Below are 17,011 nucleotides of genomic sequence, written 5' to 3'. Positions count from 1 at the left end.
CCCCCACTGGCAGGGTCCACAAACACCAGCGCACAACCCCCACTGGTAGGGTCCACAAATACCAACGTATAATCTCCATTGGCGGGGCCCACTGAAACATAGTTAGGCTGAGAGCATAAATCCGATCTGTATCAAAATACTTTATATCATAAATATTTCACTGAACATGTTCATAAATCGACATACCAAAATATTTCAAAAGCACTTTTCTTTCAAAACATAATTCATAAATTATGCATAATTTTCAGAGAATAATTATTTATTTTCAGAATAAATATAGAATATCTCGAGAAGATGATTCATTACTTACCTTTCACGGAGCACTGAACGAATAGATCGACTAACTTCTAGTAGATTCTTCCGCGCCTATTATCCAAAATTATATTTTTACATTAATTTAATTCAAAATTAAATCTAACAAATTCCAAAATTAAAATCTCGCTTAAAATCAGACTCGTCTCTAAACTCGATCAGAATCATCAGATGAAGCCTTCCCCTATGCTAATCTTAGAAGGATAACTTTAGAGAGAGAAATCCATCAAGAGAGAGAAAAACAAGCTAGAGAGAGAAAATTCTAGAGAGAGAAAGTAGAGAGAGAAAGTCCAATTCCAGAGAGAGAAAGTCAGGGTTCAGACTGAGAGAAGAGAGAAAAACTCTCTCTCTCATCAATTTCAATTTTATTTATTTATTTATTTATTTATTTGTTCATACATATATATATATATATAAATATATATATATATATATATATTATTTTTTATTTTTTATTTTTCTTTTCTTTTCTTTTATTTTTCTTCTTTTTTTTTTCTTTTTTTTCTTTCCTTTTCTTTTTCTCTTTTTCCTTCTTTCTCTTTTCTTTTTCTTATTTTTCTTTTTCTTCTTTTTCTTCTTTTCTTCTTTTCTTCTTTTCTTGGTTCTTCCCGTGCCGGAACAGAGGACTCTTGGTCCTCCGGCCTTGATCGGTCGTTCGGGCCATGGCCACCGCGGCGGAGGCCGACGGCCGACGGGGGCCACTCCCCGGGTCACGGAGGAGCGTGGCCGGCGATCAATTCCGATGGCCGGTGTCGAAAAATCCAAAAAAAGGCTCAAAAACAGGGTCTCTTTTCCGACGAAAAATCGACGACTCTCGTCGCCGGCAGCCACGCACAGAAACATGGGAGGAAGGAGAAGAAAGAGGGGAAGAAGAAGGAGACTCACCTCGGCCTCCGGTGACCTCGTCAGCGGGCAATCACGACGAGAAGCAAAACGGTGTCCACGGCTCAACTTCAGGAAAATCGGAGAGAAGGAGAGAGGGAAGAGGCCGATGTCCGATCTCAAGGGGGAGAGGGTATTCTTATAGAGAGTCTTAGGACTCCGAGGGGTCCTAGGATTCCCGATTTGCTTGGGTTTCGCCGGAGAAGAAGACTCCTACCGGAAGTCTTCTTCCCAGTTTTTTTTTTTTTTTTTTGATCCTCTATTTTTTTTTTTTTTTTATTTTGGGCTATAACATATTAACTTACTCATTGCTAGAGAAATGGGTGAAGTTGGCGGTTGCTTATACTCTATGGCTGATTCGGAATGCACGAAACGAGACATTGTTTCAGCATCTTAATATCACTCGAATCCAGCCGGTCAGAAGAGTTTTTTGTTTTTGTCAAGATTTGAACTTTAATGTGGTTAGCAGTACAATCAACGCATCGAGGAATTCTCAACTATCACGTCTCTTATACTCCATCATCTATGCAATGAATACGATGGACTCTGCCTCGCTTTAGTGTTCTTAAGTTGAATTTTGATGGTTCTATATCTAATGACCAAGCAGCATCAGGCTTTGTATTATGAAATCAACAGGGGCTTCATTTATGTGCTGGTGGTTTGTGGCTTGATGCTTGTGCTCGTTTACTGAATGAGTAGAGGAGTGGGCTGGGATTCACGAGCTACTGCCAACTGTGGATGGAAGGAGATTCGATGACGGTGATAAGATGGATAAACTTTCCTAATTCCTTTTTCTGTGCAGGTAATTCACCGTTGAAAGATATCATATCCAATGGAAGAGGAATTTAATTCCCTTCAAAGCAACCTATATCATCCGCGAGGCGCATCAAGCTGCTGATTGGATACCAAATCAAGCAAGGAAGCATTACTACTTCCTACTAACTTGCTGGTGGGAGTTCGGTTTCAGCGAGCTTAATTTTTCTATGGGATTATGTCCCCTCTACTAATCAAACGAACGAACAATTGAACAAGGATGTCCTCCTAACTGTAAATCTTTTCTCAGATCTATCCATGGGATCGTAGTCATCCATCACCATTGGGTGCGTGAGTGGTGATGGGTCTAGACCCGTAATTGGGTGAGGTCGGAGTGGACCACCTTCTCCGCTACGGGCGTAACGACACCGCGAGTGCCCGCATCCGAGCCCCCTCTCCAAAGTCGAAAGGGAAAACCCCTCCCCCTCCCCCTCCCCCTCCGCCGCCGTGAAAGCGCTAAAAGAGAGGAAAAAAAACCTCCACCGCTCCTCCGCCCCCTTGGCTCTTCTCTTTCTCTGCCGGCGAGAGATGATAAAGCGGCGTTTCTACAAGCAAGACCATGGCGATAGGGACGCCTCCTCTGCGTCTTCCTCCTCCTCCACTGACGACTCCGATTCCACTCCGGAAGTGGAAGAAGAAGACGAAGTAGAAGAGCAAGAGGAAGAGGAGCAGGAGGGAGAGGAGATAGGAGGAGCAAAGGAGGACAATGGGCCGCTCTCGCCTTCGTCCGGTTGGTTTTGTCGCCGTTTTCGTCCCCTTGGAGATCCTTGCTGCAGTTTTCCTTATTGATCTGTTTCGTCATATTTCTAGTGTTTGGATCTATTAATATCGAAGAAGTTTTCGCTTTTTCAATCGCAAAATAGTTTTTTTTATTTCTTCCTCCAAATATGTATGATATCCCGAAATGTGTACTGGGCGTTTCTTTGATTTAATGCATTCCAGGAAAAACCAGAGTTTTTGTATTTTGTTTTGACATCTGATATTCTGTATTAGTTGATGGTAGATTTTGTTGGTTGCTTCATTTAATTGATGAAGGCTCTGCGTAGATTTGAATATCGTCGGTGGGTTCTGTTTTTGGTACTTTGAATACCGTTTCCCTGGAATTGATGGCTTGCAATCTGTTCTATTGACTTTTGTGATGTGATTTTAGGTTTCTCCCTCAAATTTTGTTGATTGTTATGCTTGTATCGTACGAATTTTACATTTTTGAGTTCTAACATGGTGTTTGAAGCTTTCCTGGATGTATAATCTTTGATGCTTATACAAATTCTGAGATAATTATTGCGATCTGAATCGTATATTGGGCGTTGGTCATATGCTTTGGCTTTATTTTGTTTTTTTTGTATTTTTTTTCTTTTAAATTTGTCTTTGTCTTGGCAGGTTCAGGATATGAGAGTGAGGATAGCTCTGGGAATGAGGTTGATGGTGATTCTTCAGGTATGGATTAGTTTTACACTTGATAGTAGGATGATGATTATGGAGTGTTTTCTTTGGGGGGATTTTTTTTCCGCCCCACCTGGTTAGGATGGAAAGCTGCACATCAGGCTATCCTCTTTTATTCTTTAACTGGTATTTTGGGGAATCACTAGGTTCATACTTTGTTGAGATACGGTTTATGTTGTTCAAGTTATTAACTTTCGGCCTGTTTGGATGCCTGTAGTCCTTGTCCAAGATACATTCCACTGGCAGGGTTTTGTGGTTAATAAAGAGAGATCGAGGATCCTGTTGATCAATCAATCCTGATTGTTTAGGGATTACTTATTATATTCTGAAAAGTGACTTTCTTTTTTAAGTTTCAAAAAAACATGTCATAGTGATTGAAAGCTCTCGTGATCCCTCCAGCTCCTTTCAAGCATAAAGTCCTGTTAGTGGGGAGGTAACCCATGGATTGCTAAAATGAAAATCCAGTAACTTGGGATTCATGAGGAGGGCCAAAAGTTGACCACATGTTGTATGAAAATATGGGTCATCATCCATTGTTGTGGCTTTCAAGCTGTAGTTTAGCTACTGCCAGAACAAAAAAATTATTGCAAGACTTGCTCAAAATATAAAATCATCAACGTAGATACTTATATTTACATGTTTAAAAGGGAAGACTCACAGCACATGCTTAGATACTTAAGCTGTGCTAGCTAGGCATGCAATAGTGACACATTATTTCTTGTTTTTGAAGAAAAAGGTAGTTTCATATGTAAGTCCATGATGGTCTAACTAGAAGGTAAAGAAATGCTGTAAACTAAACCCTAAAAGTTTTTCGTTTAGAGAAGTTTTTTCTGTAATAAGACATGTTTTTGCCTTGGAAAAGTGAAAACTAAATAACTTTGAAACTACGACAATTGATAAGCTCCATTATGATACATATTAGAGTTGATGACATGAACCTTGATGGTATTGGTAGGAAGTTCATGTGGGTAGAGGTTCAAGGTTAAAAGATAAAAGCCTCCCAAGTGAGTGTGAAATGATGAAATCAACCTTAGTTTTTGGTTGCTTTCTGTGTTTGATATTAAGACTGCCTCTCCTGACTCAAAGCTGATCTTGGTTCTAGACCTTGGACAAGAAAATCTCGACATGTTTGTGAATTGATACCTGGTACATTGGAGGAGTACCATGATGTATTATTCATGGACAATGTAGCATTATCGAATGTGTTGCTAATAAGGTCAAGTGCTGAATTGGAGAAACTATTACTCAACGAAAGGCTTGAACAACAAGTTTCCAAAATACTAAGTAAAACCAAGTCCATGGAATGTAATTGTTGTGGGAATTAAAATGAATCTACAGCCTAAGTGAATGTTGAGAAGCCTCAGTGATTAATTTTTTCCTTGTTTCTTTCATATAAAATAGATGGGAAATAAATGAAAACAATTATACCAAAATCAGAGTAAGGTGGTTGATGCAGAGTGGTGCCCCTAGGATGTCAAAGCATCATCTTATGCCTTTCTAGGACTCGAGGGACTGTTTTAGGTAATGTTACTGATGACATTGCTGTATCTTCTGGCTGTTGATTTTGTGTCGAGCTTCATTTTCATTTCCACTCAGTGTATAATCTGTATACAGGCTCTTTCTTGGAGGCCTTGTGCCTCAATAAATTTAGCAATAATCTGGCCCTTGAAATGAAAATTGATGCCATTTACAAACCGAGTCTGGTATTATATGTTTGGAATGAAATTTGAGCAGTATATAAAATATGGTAGTTTGGATGATGTTAGACTTTTTAAGCACAAAACAGAATATGATGGTACTACCCCTTTTTCTATCAACCCATTGAGAAATTGCAGAAGGCAGATTTTGCCGCCAATCCTTGAATGCTCTCAATATGGTTTGCTTTTCCAATTTATTTCCATTGATGTTGGTATCCTGCAGAATATTCTCTAAATTAATGCTAATGTAAGATCTTTCATCTCACAGTAACGACTTTATGGTTACCTGTTACTCTTTCATTTGATTATTATGGGCTGTACACAAAATTTAATTAGCAAAACATGTAGTCCTTTTGTTTTGCTGTTTTTGCATGATTATGCATTCATTGTATCCTCAACCTGTAGCCCATGGGATCCTACATGTCTTTCATTGACGTACTAATCGTCAGTCAAGGAATGCCACCTTACACATATTTGTTCTAATTGATTCAGTATAACATTTACACCTTCTTAGATGCATAATGGCTTTAAGCTGTCACTAGGTTTGCTCATTAATGAGGAGAAAGGACCTGAAAGAGGTCATGAAAACCCTAAAGATGGCCAGCTGAACAATGAAGTTGATGTTGTAAAGAATGAGAATGTGAACACTGGGAGCAGTGCCATTGATTCAAATGATCCAATTGAAGCTGATCTGAGCAGCTGTATCTTGAAGTGCAAATCAGTTTTTAAGTGCAGACTTTGCCCAAGAATTGTATGCTTAAATGAGGAAACAGTCAAGCAGCACCTTATATCAAAGGTAAAGCATCATAGAGCTTATTTTGCCAGCAACCTACAATTGCTCAGAGGGATCTATTTTCAGTTTTTGTCGTTGAAAACTGCCAAATGAGAAGCAAAATATAACTAACTGCGTTTAAAGAGTTCCATAAACTTATTATTATAGTTTGTTTCCTAAGGGCATAAACTTATTATTATAGTTTGTTTGCTAAGGGTGAAATAATCTTCGCGGATATAAAATTAACTATTTTGCTTCACTGGATATTTGAAACACCATCTTCGTTAAGTAGATCTGGTGCATTCATGTGTACCATTTCCTTGCTTCTAGAGACATGCTCGTTCCAAGAAACTATTAGGAGAGGGGAGGCTTAAGCTGATGCTCAATAGTGATGGGGAGATTGAAGAGGATCAGGAAACTCATGCAGAAAGGCATGCCCGAACTGTAGCCCTTGCTCAGGTAACACAAATTATTATTCATAGCTCTGATGCAAAATAGAACAAACTAAGCTTTTAGTATGATCTTATAGAGGGCTTACAGTTTCATTATGATCTGCTCTAAACTTTCAGGAAGTGGTTGTTCCGAAAAAGAAAGACACAGGGCGTCAGCGACAGAACTGCAGAAGGAAAAAGGTATCTTCTTTCACTTTCTGTAAATGTCTCTGAACAACTGCACTCATCATTTGACAGATAGAGTTCTGCTTTACAAGGACTTTGAATTTAGACTGGATGGTCTGTAGAGAGTTTATTCGCTGACAAATCTTCCATCGTCCAATCTCCATATGTGATACAAGGATTACTGATTTTGCTGCTTTGCTCATATTTTGGCAGAGGTTGCGTAATCGTTTTGAAAAGGGAAAACCAGAACAGTTGGCAGAAAATCCCATAAAGAGAAAACGGAAAGCAGAGGATTGAAGAACAGTGAATTTTGCTATAAACTGTTAGTTTTCCTGCCATTTTTCCAGGCAGGACGTTTTAAAATGCAATCTTCAGTTACATGTTGTACATGTCTTATGCTATTTGTTTCTTATGCTATTGTTATTCCGGAGTTTTTTTTTTTTCTCTCAAGCAAAAAACATATGAATAATTTTTTAGAGTTTCTGTTGATTGGAATTACGACTTTGGGAGGTTAGTTGGAGATGCAAATATGCAGTCACATGCTAACGTACTCTCAGCCTTAGCTTCCAAACCGTTTGCTGATGACTTAAATTCCAAAATTTTGTGAATTGGAATCAAATATCCTCCAGATGGTTAGAGTTTCCAGACATGGTCAATAGAAGTGGAACGAGATGTTCTCCAACATATTTAATGACGTTTTCTTCTACTTAGCCATCTGGTAAGTTACTGGACATACACATTTCATCACTGAACCTTGGTTTGGTTGGTACAGCCCTAGCCACTTCTGGCAAGGTACTCGGTTTGCCTGGGAGCTGGGACTCCAGCTTGGGGGTGGGGTGGGGTTGGATGGATGGTGAGAAGTAGCTTCTCAAAAAAGGGAAAACAAAAAGAAAATCCAGACATGCTTATGTCATGGCCTAAACATTAGCAATCATGTCCAAAGTCCAAGCCAGTTAATTGCTGCTGTCCAGGTTGCAAAGGATATCAAAGCCATGCCTTGGCGTTTTCAATGCTTGCCCTCAAATGGTGCAATGTTTTATACCCTTTTTAGGTCCGCCGAAGGCTTAAAAGAATGTGGCATTTGGATTGCTATCATATTTGATAATACAGTGCATGCGAATTGGTCAATCGTTTGTTTCCAATCACTCATTCCAATAATATAGGGGTAAATTATGTTTCCAATCACTCATTCCAATAATATAGAAAAAAATTATGTTCCTGAATTTTGAACTAAGTTGAATTTTTTTAAATAATCTTTGAACTATAAAATTTTAAATTTTAGTCCTCCAATTATTTAAATTAGTTTAATGCTGTTTTCATGTGCGATTTCGATGTTTTTCTCATCGAAATCTAATATAGCAAAATTCAATGCCTATATGAAGTATCCTTTGCTTGCATGGCTCAACAGATGCTAACGTAGCTTAAAATATTTTAAGTCACGTCATCTTCTTCTCTTTTATTTTAAACTACGTCATCTTTTTCTTTCCTAAATATCAAAATCTCTAATGTCTCATCTTCTCAAATTTTTATCTTCTTTTCCAAATCTTCATTTTCTTTCCTAAATCTCTCATCCCCATCTCTCTTCTTCTCATTCCCCAAATCCCAATAAAAAATAAGAGAAAGAGGAAACCCCTTCTCTCCATGGCTGGCTCATTCTCCTCATCTCTCACAATCATTTTTTCTTTATTTCTCACTACTCTATCTCATTGAACTCTCTCTATCCATCCTGTTGGGTATAAAATACCTCCCGCCGAAGTTTGTAAAAGGCCGACCCTTTCAGGATTTTTTCGGCTTCCGACCTTGTGTGACGTCTTTCTGAACTCCCTCGATCGTCCGAGCTTCCATAATGACATCCGGGCTTCTCCAATCATGAGCTTCTCTATTCATCTACCGGATTGCTCTAAACGTCCTCTGAATTTCGCTATCAGCCGATTTTCTACAATGATCGACTATTCTCCAAATCCCTTCCAGACTTCTTCCGACCATGGATGACTCTACTCCGAACTTCTTTCGGACTTCGTCAATGTCCGAGCTTTTCTGACAACGGGATTTCTACAGTAACCAGACTCAATCCAAGTTTCTACGACGGTCGACCACCTTTCGGATTCCATTCGAGCTCCTACGAGAATCGGATTTCAGCCGAACTCCTACAGTGGATGGATTCTAGAAGAATTTCGACAACGGAAGGGCTCCACCAGTCGGATCTCTACTCTGAACTTCTACTGTAAGCGGTCTATTCTGGATCTCTACTGTAAGCGAATTCTATCCGAGCTTCTACTGTAAACGAATTCCTTCCGAACTCCTATTACAGGCGGACTTCAGCCGAGCTTCTCCAATAAGCGGTCCCCATCCGGACTTCTACAAGAATCGGACTCTGTCTGAACTTCCATAGTGGATGAATTTTGGACGAACTTCTACAACAGATGGGCTCCAGCAGCTGGATTTCTACAACGGCCGACCGCCTCCGGTGTCTGCCGTACCTCCCCGCCATCAACCTTCAATAGCGTCAGTCGGACTTCAACAACGCCAACCGGACTTCCACAAGATCCTCCAGACTCCTCCAGCGGACGAACCTCCCGAACACCATCCGAAGTCCACTGCCGGCCGACCCTCTGCCGAATTCCTCATGAAATCGGACTTCTCCAACAGAAAGTCCCCATCCGAGCTTCTACAACAGATGACTTCCGTCTGCAGCATCAGCGCTCTAGGCACCTAACAATAGTAGACCCGTCAGCAACCTCAGAAACATCCGATCTTTTCCTGGACCGACGAGACAGAGAGCCATTCCGCTCCATCAGACATCCCAGCCGAGCTTTAGCCAATAGATTCAAACTCTCTGGCAAGTCACGACAATGGCCACTACCCTACTCCACTCTCTGTAACGGATTCCGCATGGCTCCACCACTCTTTGGCAAGTCGCGACAACGGACACCACTCCACTCTCCATAACAAACTCCACGTGGCCCTGAACGGCCCCTTGACGTCACTACTCTCCGTAACAAACTCCGCGTGGCCCTGAACGGCCCACTACCAGACGGTTACAAACGTCGCTGTCAATCAGTTATGCTCTCCGTCTATAAAAAGGGACCCCCAGATACGTTCTTCTCTAAGCTCTAAACTCTATCTCGAAACTCTGCCAAAATCTCATTTGAGCACTCCATTTCTGTTGAAGCAGAGTACTGACTTGAGCATCGGAGGGTCTTGCCGGAGCACCCCCAACTCCGGTTTAGACTTTCCTTGCAGGTCCCGGCGGCAGCCACGGTCATCTCAACTCCAGCTTCTCCGACGTCGGCGGAATTCTGCACCAACAGAATTGGCGCTAGAGGAAGGGCGTGTGTCTTCGCAGTATCCTTATTCTTAAAGGAGTGCTCAACGAGACTGTCTCCGGTCATCTTCTCCGACATCTTCTTCTCCTTCTCCTGCCAGATCTCCACCTGATGCCTCCCCGAAAGGCATCCACCAGACGATCCATGGCCTCCGCGGCCAGATGTCAGCGAGCTCCGCAAGCTCCGGCCTCGTCTCCAGTTTTTCAGGCTCCTCCTCCTCCGACAACGGCAGTTGGCATAGAGCAGTTCGACTTGCTAGTTCAGCAGGTTAGGGGCCTCACCGAAGCAGTGCAAGCCATGTAGCAGCAGCCGCAGGCATCAGTGCGGCTGGAAAGAGCATCGTCGGAGTTTCAGAATCCGGCGACCGGGCGGGCCACTTGGGCAAGTCACCTCGTCTTCCCCGAAAAAAGAAAACAGAAGGCGGAGAGCCCATATCCGATCATGATTCCATCCCCGGAGAGTTCCTACCTCTGTTCTACTAGAAGACCTTCGAGACTCGCAGTCGAGAAGACCTCTTGGATCAAAGATTCTGGGAGATGAACCGACGGATCGAAGAGCTCCGCCATGCTCACACTGCTTACGATGAGGACATCTGCACTGATCCTCCTTTCTCTCAAATGATCATGCAGGAGCCAATCCCGCCGAACTTCAAGCTCCCCCAATTCGAGAGCTACGACGGGATCTCAGATCCGGTTGACTACCTGGAAGCCTTCCGGACAATGATGCTGCTCCATGGTGCGCTAGACGTCATCCTGTGCCGAGCTTTTCCGTCTACCTTGAAGGGAGCAGCAAAAAATTGGTACTCAGCACTGAAGCCGGGTACTATCTTCTCTTTTGATCAAATGAGCCACCAATTTGTTGCTCATTTTGTCAGCAGTCGGTGTCTCCGGAGAGGTTCGGAGTCTCTCATCAACATCAAGCAAAAGGAGGGAGAATCCATCCGAGCTTACGTCAACCGTTTCAATATTGCCGCGTTGGAGGTTCGGAACTTGGACCAATCGGTCGCAATGGCCGTCCTGAAGGGCAGTCTTCAAAAGAACGATCTTCTATTTTTCCTGAAAAAGAAGTATCCCAGGGACTTTGCTGATTTGCTGGCTTGGGCCGAAAGATATGCCCGAGCAGAAGAAGCCTTCAAGATGAAGGATGAGGAGGCCGCAAAGGAGTGGCAGGCGGGAGACTCCAGCAAGCCCGCAGTTGAAAAAGGGCCGAGTGAAACTCGGCCACGTTCTCAAACTCCCTCCGGACACAAGCATGTCCAGACTCCTCCTCGGGCTCGTAGGCAGAGAAGCCAGGACCACAGAGTTCGGCGGGGCTCTCCCCCAGGAAGATCCCACAGCTACGCCCCTCTCAACGCATCAAAAACCCAAGTGCTGATGGAGGTTAGGGAGCAGCTACCAAGGTCGGAAAGGATGCGTACACACCTCGGGAAGCGCAACCCTAACAAGTTCTGCCTCTAACATCGTGACCACGGCCATGACACGGAGGAGTGCATTCAGCTCCGAGATGAGATTGAGGAGCTCATCAGACGAGGTCAGCTCGACAGATTCATTCGACGCCGACCTGAAGGTAGGGAAGATTGATCGAGGGCCTTGCCACAACCAGAGTCGCCAATGAGGGAGGAACAGCCTGAAGATCGACCTCTAATTGGGATTATCAACTCCATCTCTGGAGGATCCCGATGGAGAGCAGACCTTCCGCGGCTATGGAATTCGAAAAATCTACGAATGTATTACCAATAACTTTGTCTTAAATAAAAATTTCTTTCATATTTGCATATCTTTTCTTTTGGCATGAACTCATAACGACAGGGAGTAGCTCCTTCCGACAATCGAAACTAAGCGTGTTAGGAACAGGAGGAGGACCTCGTCCTAACACGAACAAAGTTGAAGGCCCGGTTATTTAAAGATCGGATGGGGGGAGAAGCCCTTACAACAGCCCTTATGTGCCCCCACAGCCATGTTAGAAATGGGAGGAGAACCTCGTCCTAACATGAGCAAAGTCGAAGGCCCGATTATTTAAAGATCGGATGGGAAGAGAGGTCCTTACAACGGCCCTTATGTGCCCCCACAGTCATGTTAGGAACAGGAGGAGAACCTCGTCCTAACATGAGCAAAGTCAAAAGTTCGGTTATTTAAAGACCGGATGGGGGGAAAGGCTCTTACAACGGCCTTTATGTGCCCCCACAGCCATGTTAGGAACAGGAGGAGAACCTCATCCTAACATGAGAAAAGTCGAAGGCCCGATTATTTAAAGACCGGATGGGGGGAGAGGCCCTTACAACGGCCCTTATGTGCCCCCACAGCCATGTTACGAATAGGAGGAGAACCTCGTCCTAACATGAGCAAAGTCGAAGGCCCGATTATTTAAAGATCGGATGGGAGAAGAGGTCCTTACAACGGCCCTTATGTGCCCCCACAGCCATGTTAGGAACAGGAGGAGAACCTCATCCTAACATGAGCAAAGTCGAAGGTCCGGTTATCTAGAGACCGGATGAGGGGAGAGACCCTTGCAACGGCCCTTACGTGCCCCCACAGTCCTGTTAGGAACAGGAGGAGAACCTCGTCCTAACATGAGCTGAAATTGACTGTCAGAAACAGGAGGAGAACCTCGTCCTGACACAAATGAAGATCCGATCGATCAAGATCGGACGAGGAGGTAAGCCTCCTCAATGGCTCCTCTACACTCCCACGACACTGTTAAGAGCAGAGGGAAAACTCACACTCGAATACAAAAAAAAAGAGGGAGATGAAAAGGGAAAGCGACGAACTACACCAGTGATAAGTGAAAAACAAACTACATCAAAGACACAAGAGACCTTGTCTCAACGAGGAAGGAGACTCTTATCAAAAACCCTCAGTTGTTAAGAGAGAACTTAACACAGGCCGAGGAAAAATCGACTTCGTCAAGGTAACGAGAAGTTCGGACCTCCAAGCTCGAGCACGGGGAGGAAGCATCAAACTCAAATGGCCTAGAAAAGACCTACAGTCATGAACAAAAAGGGCAAATCAACACGGCGGCGATCAGAAACCTTCAAACAACGTTGACATCGAACAAGATAAAAGATAAAAGAAATTCAATAAACGATGACTCAAAGCAAGAATAGATGAGGAATTACAAACAACGCCGACGTCGAACAAGATGGAAGACAAAAAAAGTTCGGTAAACGATAACTTAATACAAGAATGGACAAGGTAATGAAAATTTTTCTTTTCATTTCATTAATGAAGTATACATTACAAAGTCCTGAAAGTCAAAAAAGAAAAACGACAAGAAAAGAGAAAGAATACATGGAAGGACGAAAGGTAAAAAGAAGCTCTAAGGAAGCTCGGCTTCTTCCGACTTCGAGCTCTCGATTCTAGTCATTATTAGGGATTGCTTTAAGTTTTCGACTTCTTCTTCCAGTTCCATCTTTCTTAGCAGCATCTCCCGGTACATCTGGTGGAACCGCTGGCTTTCACCCTCCAACTCCCAAAGCCTCTTCCTCAGGACCTCGGATCTGCCTCGGCATTCTTGACCGCCTACTGCTCATGGGCCAACTGAATCTTCAGCCGCTGCAGTTCGACCTTCTCCTGCCCAAGGGTCACAGACAGTTCTTCCATGGTCCCCCTTAAGGAGTGAAGCTCGTCAGAGTGCAGAGGCGGGCTGGACTCTCTCAGACAACTGCCTCTGAAGGCGGGCAACTTCATCAGTCATCGTCTTGAGCTTCCTTCAGTAGTCCTCTACTTGTCCGCACCAGCCGACTCGGTAGGCGTTGTAGTTCGCCTCAGCATCCTGCAGCTATTTTTGAAGGTCGGAGAATTTTTTTCGACCAGTCTCGATTGCGTTCGGCCTGAGTTGCGAGCCAGGATGAGCTCCCTTCCAACTGGTCGATCTTTTTCCGTGCAGCTGCCAGCTCAACTTCAAGAGAGCTGATCTTGGAAGCCTGAGTCCAAGATTGGTCGCTGGTGCATTTTCAGAGTTCCTCAAGCTCCGCCACAAAGTCGGCCTTCCTCCGGGTGTATTCCATGAAATCCTTTTTGTGAAGCTCCCGAAATTCAGTAGCCTCTGCAGTGACTTCCGAATGGCTCTTCCTCAGCCGGTGAAGTTCGTCATCCAGCTTCTTGAATTTCTTCGTCAAGTGACGAACTTCTCTTCTGAGGTCCCGGATCATCGACTTCAGAGGGATCCCTTATGATAAGGGAAGAGCTTCGGTAGGGCACTGTCGTTGGGAGACAATAGCGCTACAACTTAAATTAGTGCAAGAAGACAAAAGAGAAGGAAAAGAATGTAGAAGAAGAAAAAGGAGCTCTCTGTAAAGAAGAATCCGATTTCATTGAGTAAATAGTTTTTAAGTACAAGAGAACAAAGAAAAGTCACCACAAGAAAAAAATACAAAATTAGAGGTTTCGAACCTCTGGGACAGAAGTGGAGGAGCTCGGCGCTCCCGGAAGGTCGGTTGCAGCAGCCGCAGCGGTCGAAGAGGTCCCAGCTGGAGGGAGACCGGCAGCGGCTTCGGAAGGTCCGACTTCATCGTCGGACGCCTCATCCAGGAAGCCGAGGTCCAGTTCGAAAAACTTTTCGGCCATCTTTTCTTGGCAGAGCTCGAAACCCTTGATGAAGGCGTCCTGGCCGAACTGGACCTGCAGATCCTCCTTCTCGGAGGAGGTCTTGAACTCCTCCACTGCTTGGGCCCCTGCCTCCGAGACTAGGGACGGGATCTGCACCTTCAGCTCGGGGACCTGCGCCTTCAGTTCGGAGACCTCGGCCTTTGTCTTCTTTCTTTCCTCCTCCAAGGCGGCCCTCAGATCGGACGAGGTTTGTCCCTCCTTTTGCAGCGCCTCCTGGAGACTTGTGACCTCGGCGATCTTCTCCTTGAGGCGGACGGCCTCAGCCAGGCGACCTTCCTCCGCCCGAGTTGCCTCCCTCATGGTGTTCTTCATCGCCTCGACATTGGCGATGAACTGGTGTCCAATCTGCAAGAGAGCCGGGGAGTCAATATAAAGGCTAAGGAGTAAACTAAGTAAAGAAGCAAGAAGAAGAAAAAATGAATTGACCTACCTCGAGAAAAGATCCCAGAGAGTCCCAGACCCGCTGCTCAGGATCAGCAAGGACGATCCTGTGGATGACCTCGGGCAGAATGCACTCTTCGACCAGCCTCTTTATTAAATCCCTATTGTTGAAGAGATTTTTCTCTAGATCTTCCTCGGAGCCATCGGCCCCCTCGATGGCAGCCTTGCAGCTGCGGCTCTTGCGGGCCAGGGTCTTCTTCCTCCTTTCGGCCCCCGGTGCCCCCTCGGGACGAGCCTCTGGAGAGGAAACCTCGATCGGGGGGCTCCGTGAAGAGGCTCGGGGGACTTCGGGTTCGACGTCAGAGGGAGCGTCGATGGCAACGGCCACCTGAGCAGGTACGATCGAGCTCGTCTCTTCTGTCCTAGCTCTCTTCGCCGACCCCGAAGTCGCGGCGCCTTTTCTCTTATGGGTCTTGTGACCCTGGGCTAACCTCCGAGCCACGCCTGTGTCCATGTCTGCAATAAAAGAAGATCGACACGGCTCAGAAATAGAATAAGAGAAAGGAGAAGCAGCAATATATATAATAATAATAATAATAATAATAATAATGATGATGATGATGATGATGATGATGATAGTACCGGCAGGGTCAAAAGGGCTCAGACCGACGTTGAATAAGAGTTGTTCCTTCAGAAGGTCAGAAAGGAAGGGGGCTGGATAGGCCTCGAGCTTATTGGAGGCTTCGAGGTCGTCCCTTTCCAGGCTAGAAGCCCGACGGACGGAATCCCTTAGAGAGCCCCAGGGGGGTAATCCCAGCTCCAAGGTTGGGCATTGGATGTAGAAGTACCTCTCCTTCCAGTTGTGGATAGAAGAGGGGGTGCCTTTCAACAACCCCTTTCTACCGAACTGGGGAGAGAAGTACCATCAGTATTTTGTCGAAGGTGACGCTTGAAGGTATAGAAATTTTTAAACAAAAAAAAGGTTGGTCGGACTTCGGCTAGGCGACAGAGGAAAAAAAATCCTATCAGAAATCTAAAGGAGTTCGGCACTACAGAAACTAAAGAAATGTTTAAAAAGTGAAAGAGAGCGATGACAAAAGACGGGAGCGAAAGTCGAAGCCCGGCGCAGAAAGCTTCTTGGTATAAACAGAAGCAGCCAGGGGGAGGAGCGCTAGCCTGGCCAGTCGGCTCGGGAAGCTCCAGCTTGTATTCCGGAGGAACTCCGTACTGAATCCTAATCAGTGAGAGTTTCTCTGGAGTCAGAGAGCTGGGGATGGTGTCTGGTACAAAGATCGGACGAGATTCATCTACAGAACTAAGGATTTGGGGAGTTGGGACGGACGAACTCCTAGAACTGCTAGAGGAGGAAGTGCTGGAGGACATTATGAATCGAGCAAAAACCCTAAAAATCTCAAAAAAATTGAAAAAAATAAGAGATGGGGTGCTCGTGGAAAACTGAACAGGCGGAATGTAACAGAAGAAAAATGGAAGAAGAACAGCAAGAGAAAAAATGAAGAGGAAAGTTCTGGAACTAACTTAGACTGGTCTGAAGGATGCAGAGATGCAGAGATGGGGACGACTCGAAGAATGCCTAAGGTCGAAAAAGATGCTGAGGAAGGACAAAACTCTCAGGAAGAAGAAGGGCACCAACAGGACTCTCAAGCAAAGTAAAATTCCTGGAAGGAGGGAGCGGGTTTAAATAGGCAACAAGGTCCGACACAGTAATGATTGCGGATCTCCTTTGGTTGACCTATACTCGTCGCGTGTCCCACTCGCCATGGCAGGCGGCTGAAAACAGCTGACAGCTGACAAAATCATTATTGCACCGTACCTAGAGCAACGCTCCAGCGGAAATTTCGAAAAAATCTTTTCGGATCGCCTCGATTTGAAGAGGCTCCGGCACCAGCGCACCAAACGCCAAAATATCTGGATACCACCGAATGCGAAAATCAAAGAAGGCAACTTTGGCTGTGAAAATTTTTCTGTACTTTCTTCATTCGGAACCCGAACTCGAAAGTAGGAGGACTGGTGTTGGGTATAAAATACCCCCAGTCGAAGTTTGTAAAAGACCGACCCTTTTAGGGTTTTTTCGGCTTCCGACCTTGTGTGACGTCTTTCTGAACTCCCTCGACCGTCCGAGCTTCCATAATGGCATTCGGGC

General features: G+C 44.6%; 1 protein-coding gene across 1 annotated transcript; it reads left to right on the top strand.

Moving 5' to 3' along the window:
• The first annotated feature begins 2,421 nt into the window (after window positions 1-2,421).
• Window positions 2,422-6,975, top strand: LOC105047142 (uncharacterized). The gene is made up of 6 exons (XM_010925951.4): window positions 2,422-2,737; window positions 3,388-3,444; window positions 5,690-5,943; window positions 6,250-6,378; window positions 6,489-6,551; window positions 6,750-6,975. The coding sequence occupies exons 1-6, from the start codon at window positions 2,536-2,538 to the stop codon at window positions 6,831-6,833; spliced, it is 789 nt and encodes a 262-aa protein (XP_010924253.1). The 5' UTR covers window positions 2,422-2,535; the 3' UTR covers window positions 6,834-6,975.
• The last annotated feature ends 10,036 nt before the right edge of the window (window positions 6,976-17,011 follow it).

Source organism: Elaeis guineensis, chromosome 2, assembly GCF_000442705.2.
Source record: "Elaeis guineensis isolate ETL-2024a chromosome 2, EG11, whole genome shotgun sequence".
NCBI lineage: Eukaryota > Viridiplantae > Streptophyta > Magnoliopsida > Arecales > Arecaceae > Elaeis > Elaeis guineensis.
The sequence above is the reverse complement of the archived record's forward strand: the minus strand, read 5'-3'. Positions and strand labels throughout refer to the sequence as shown.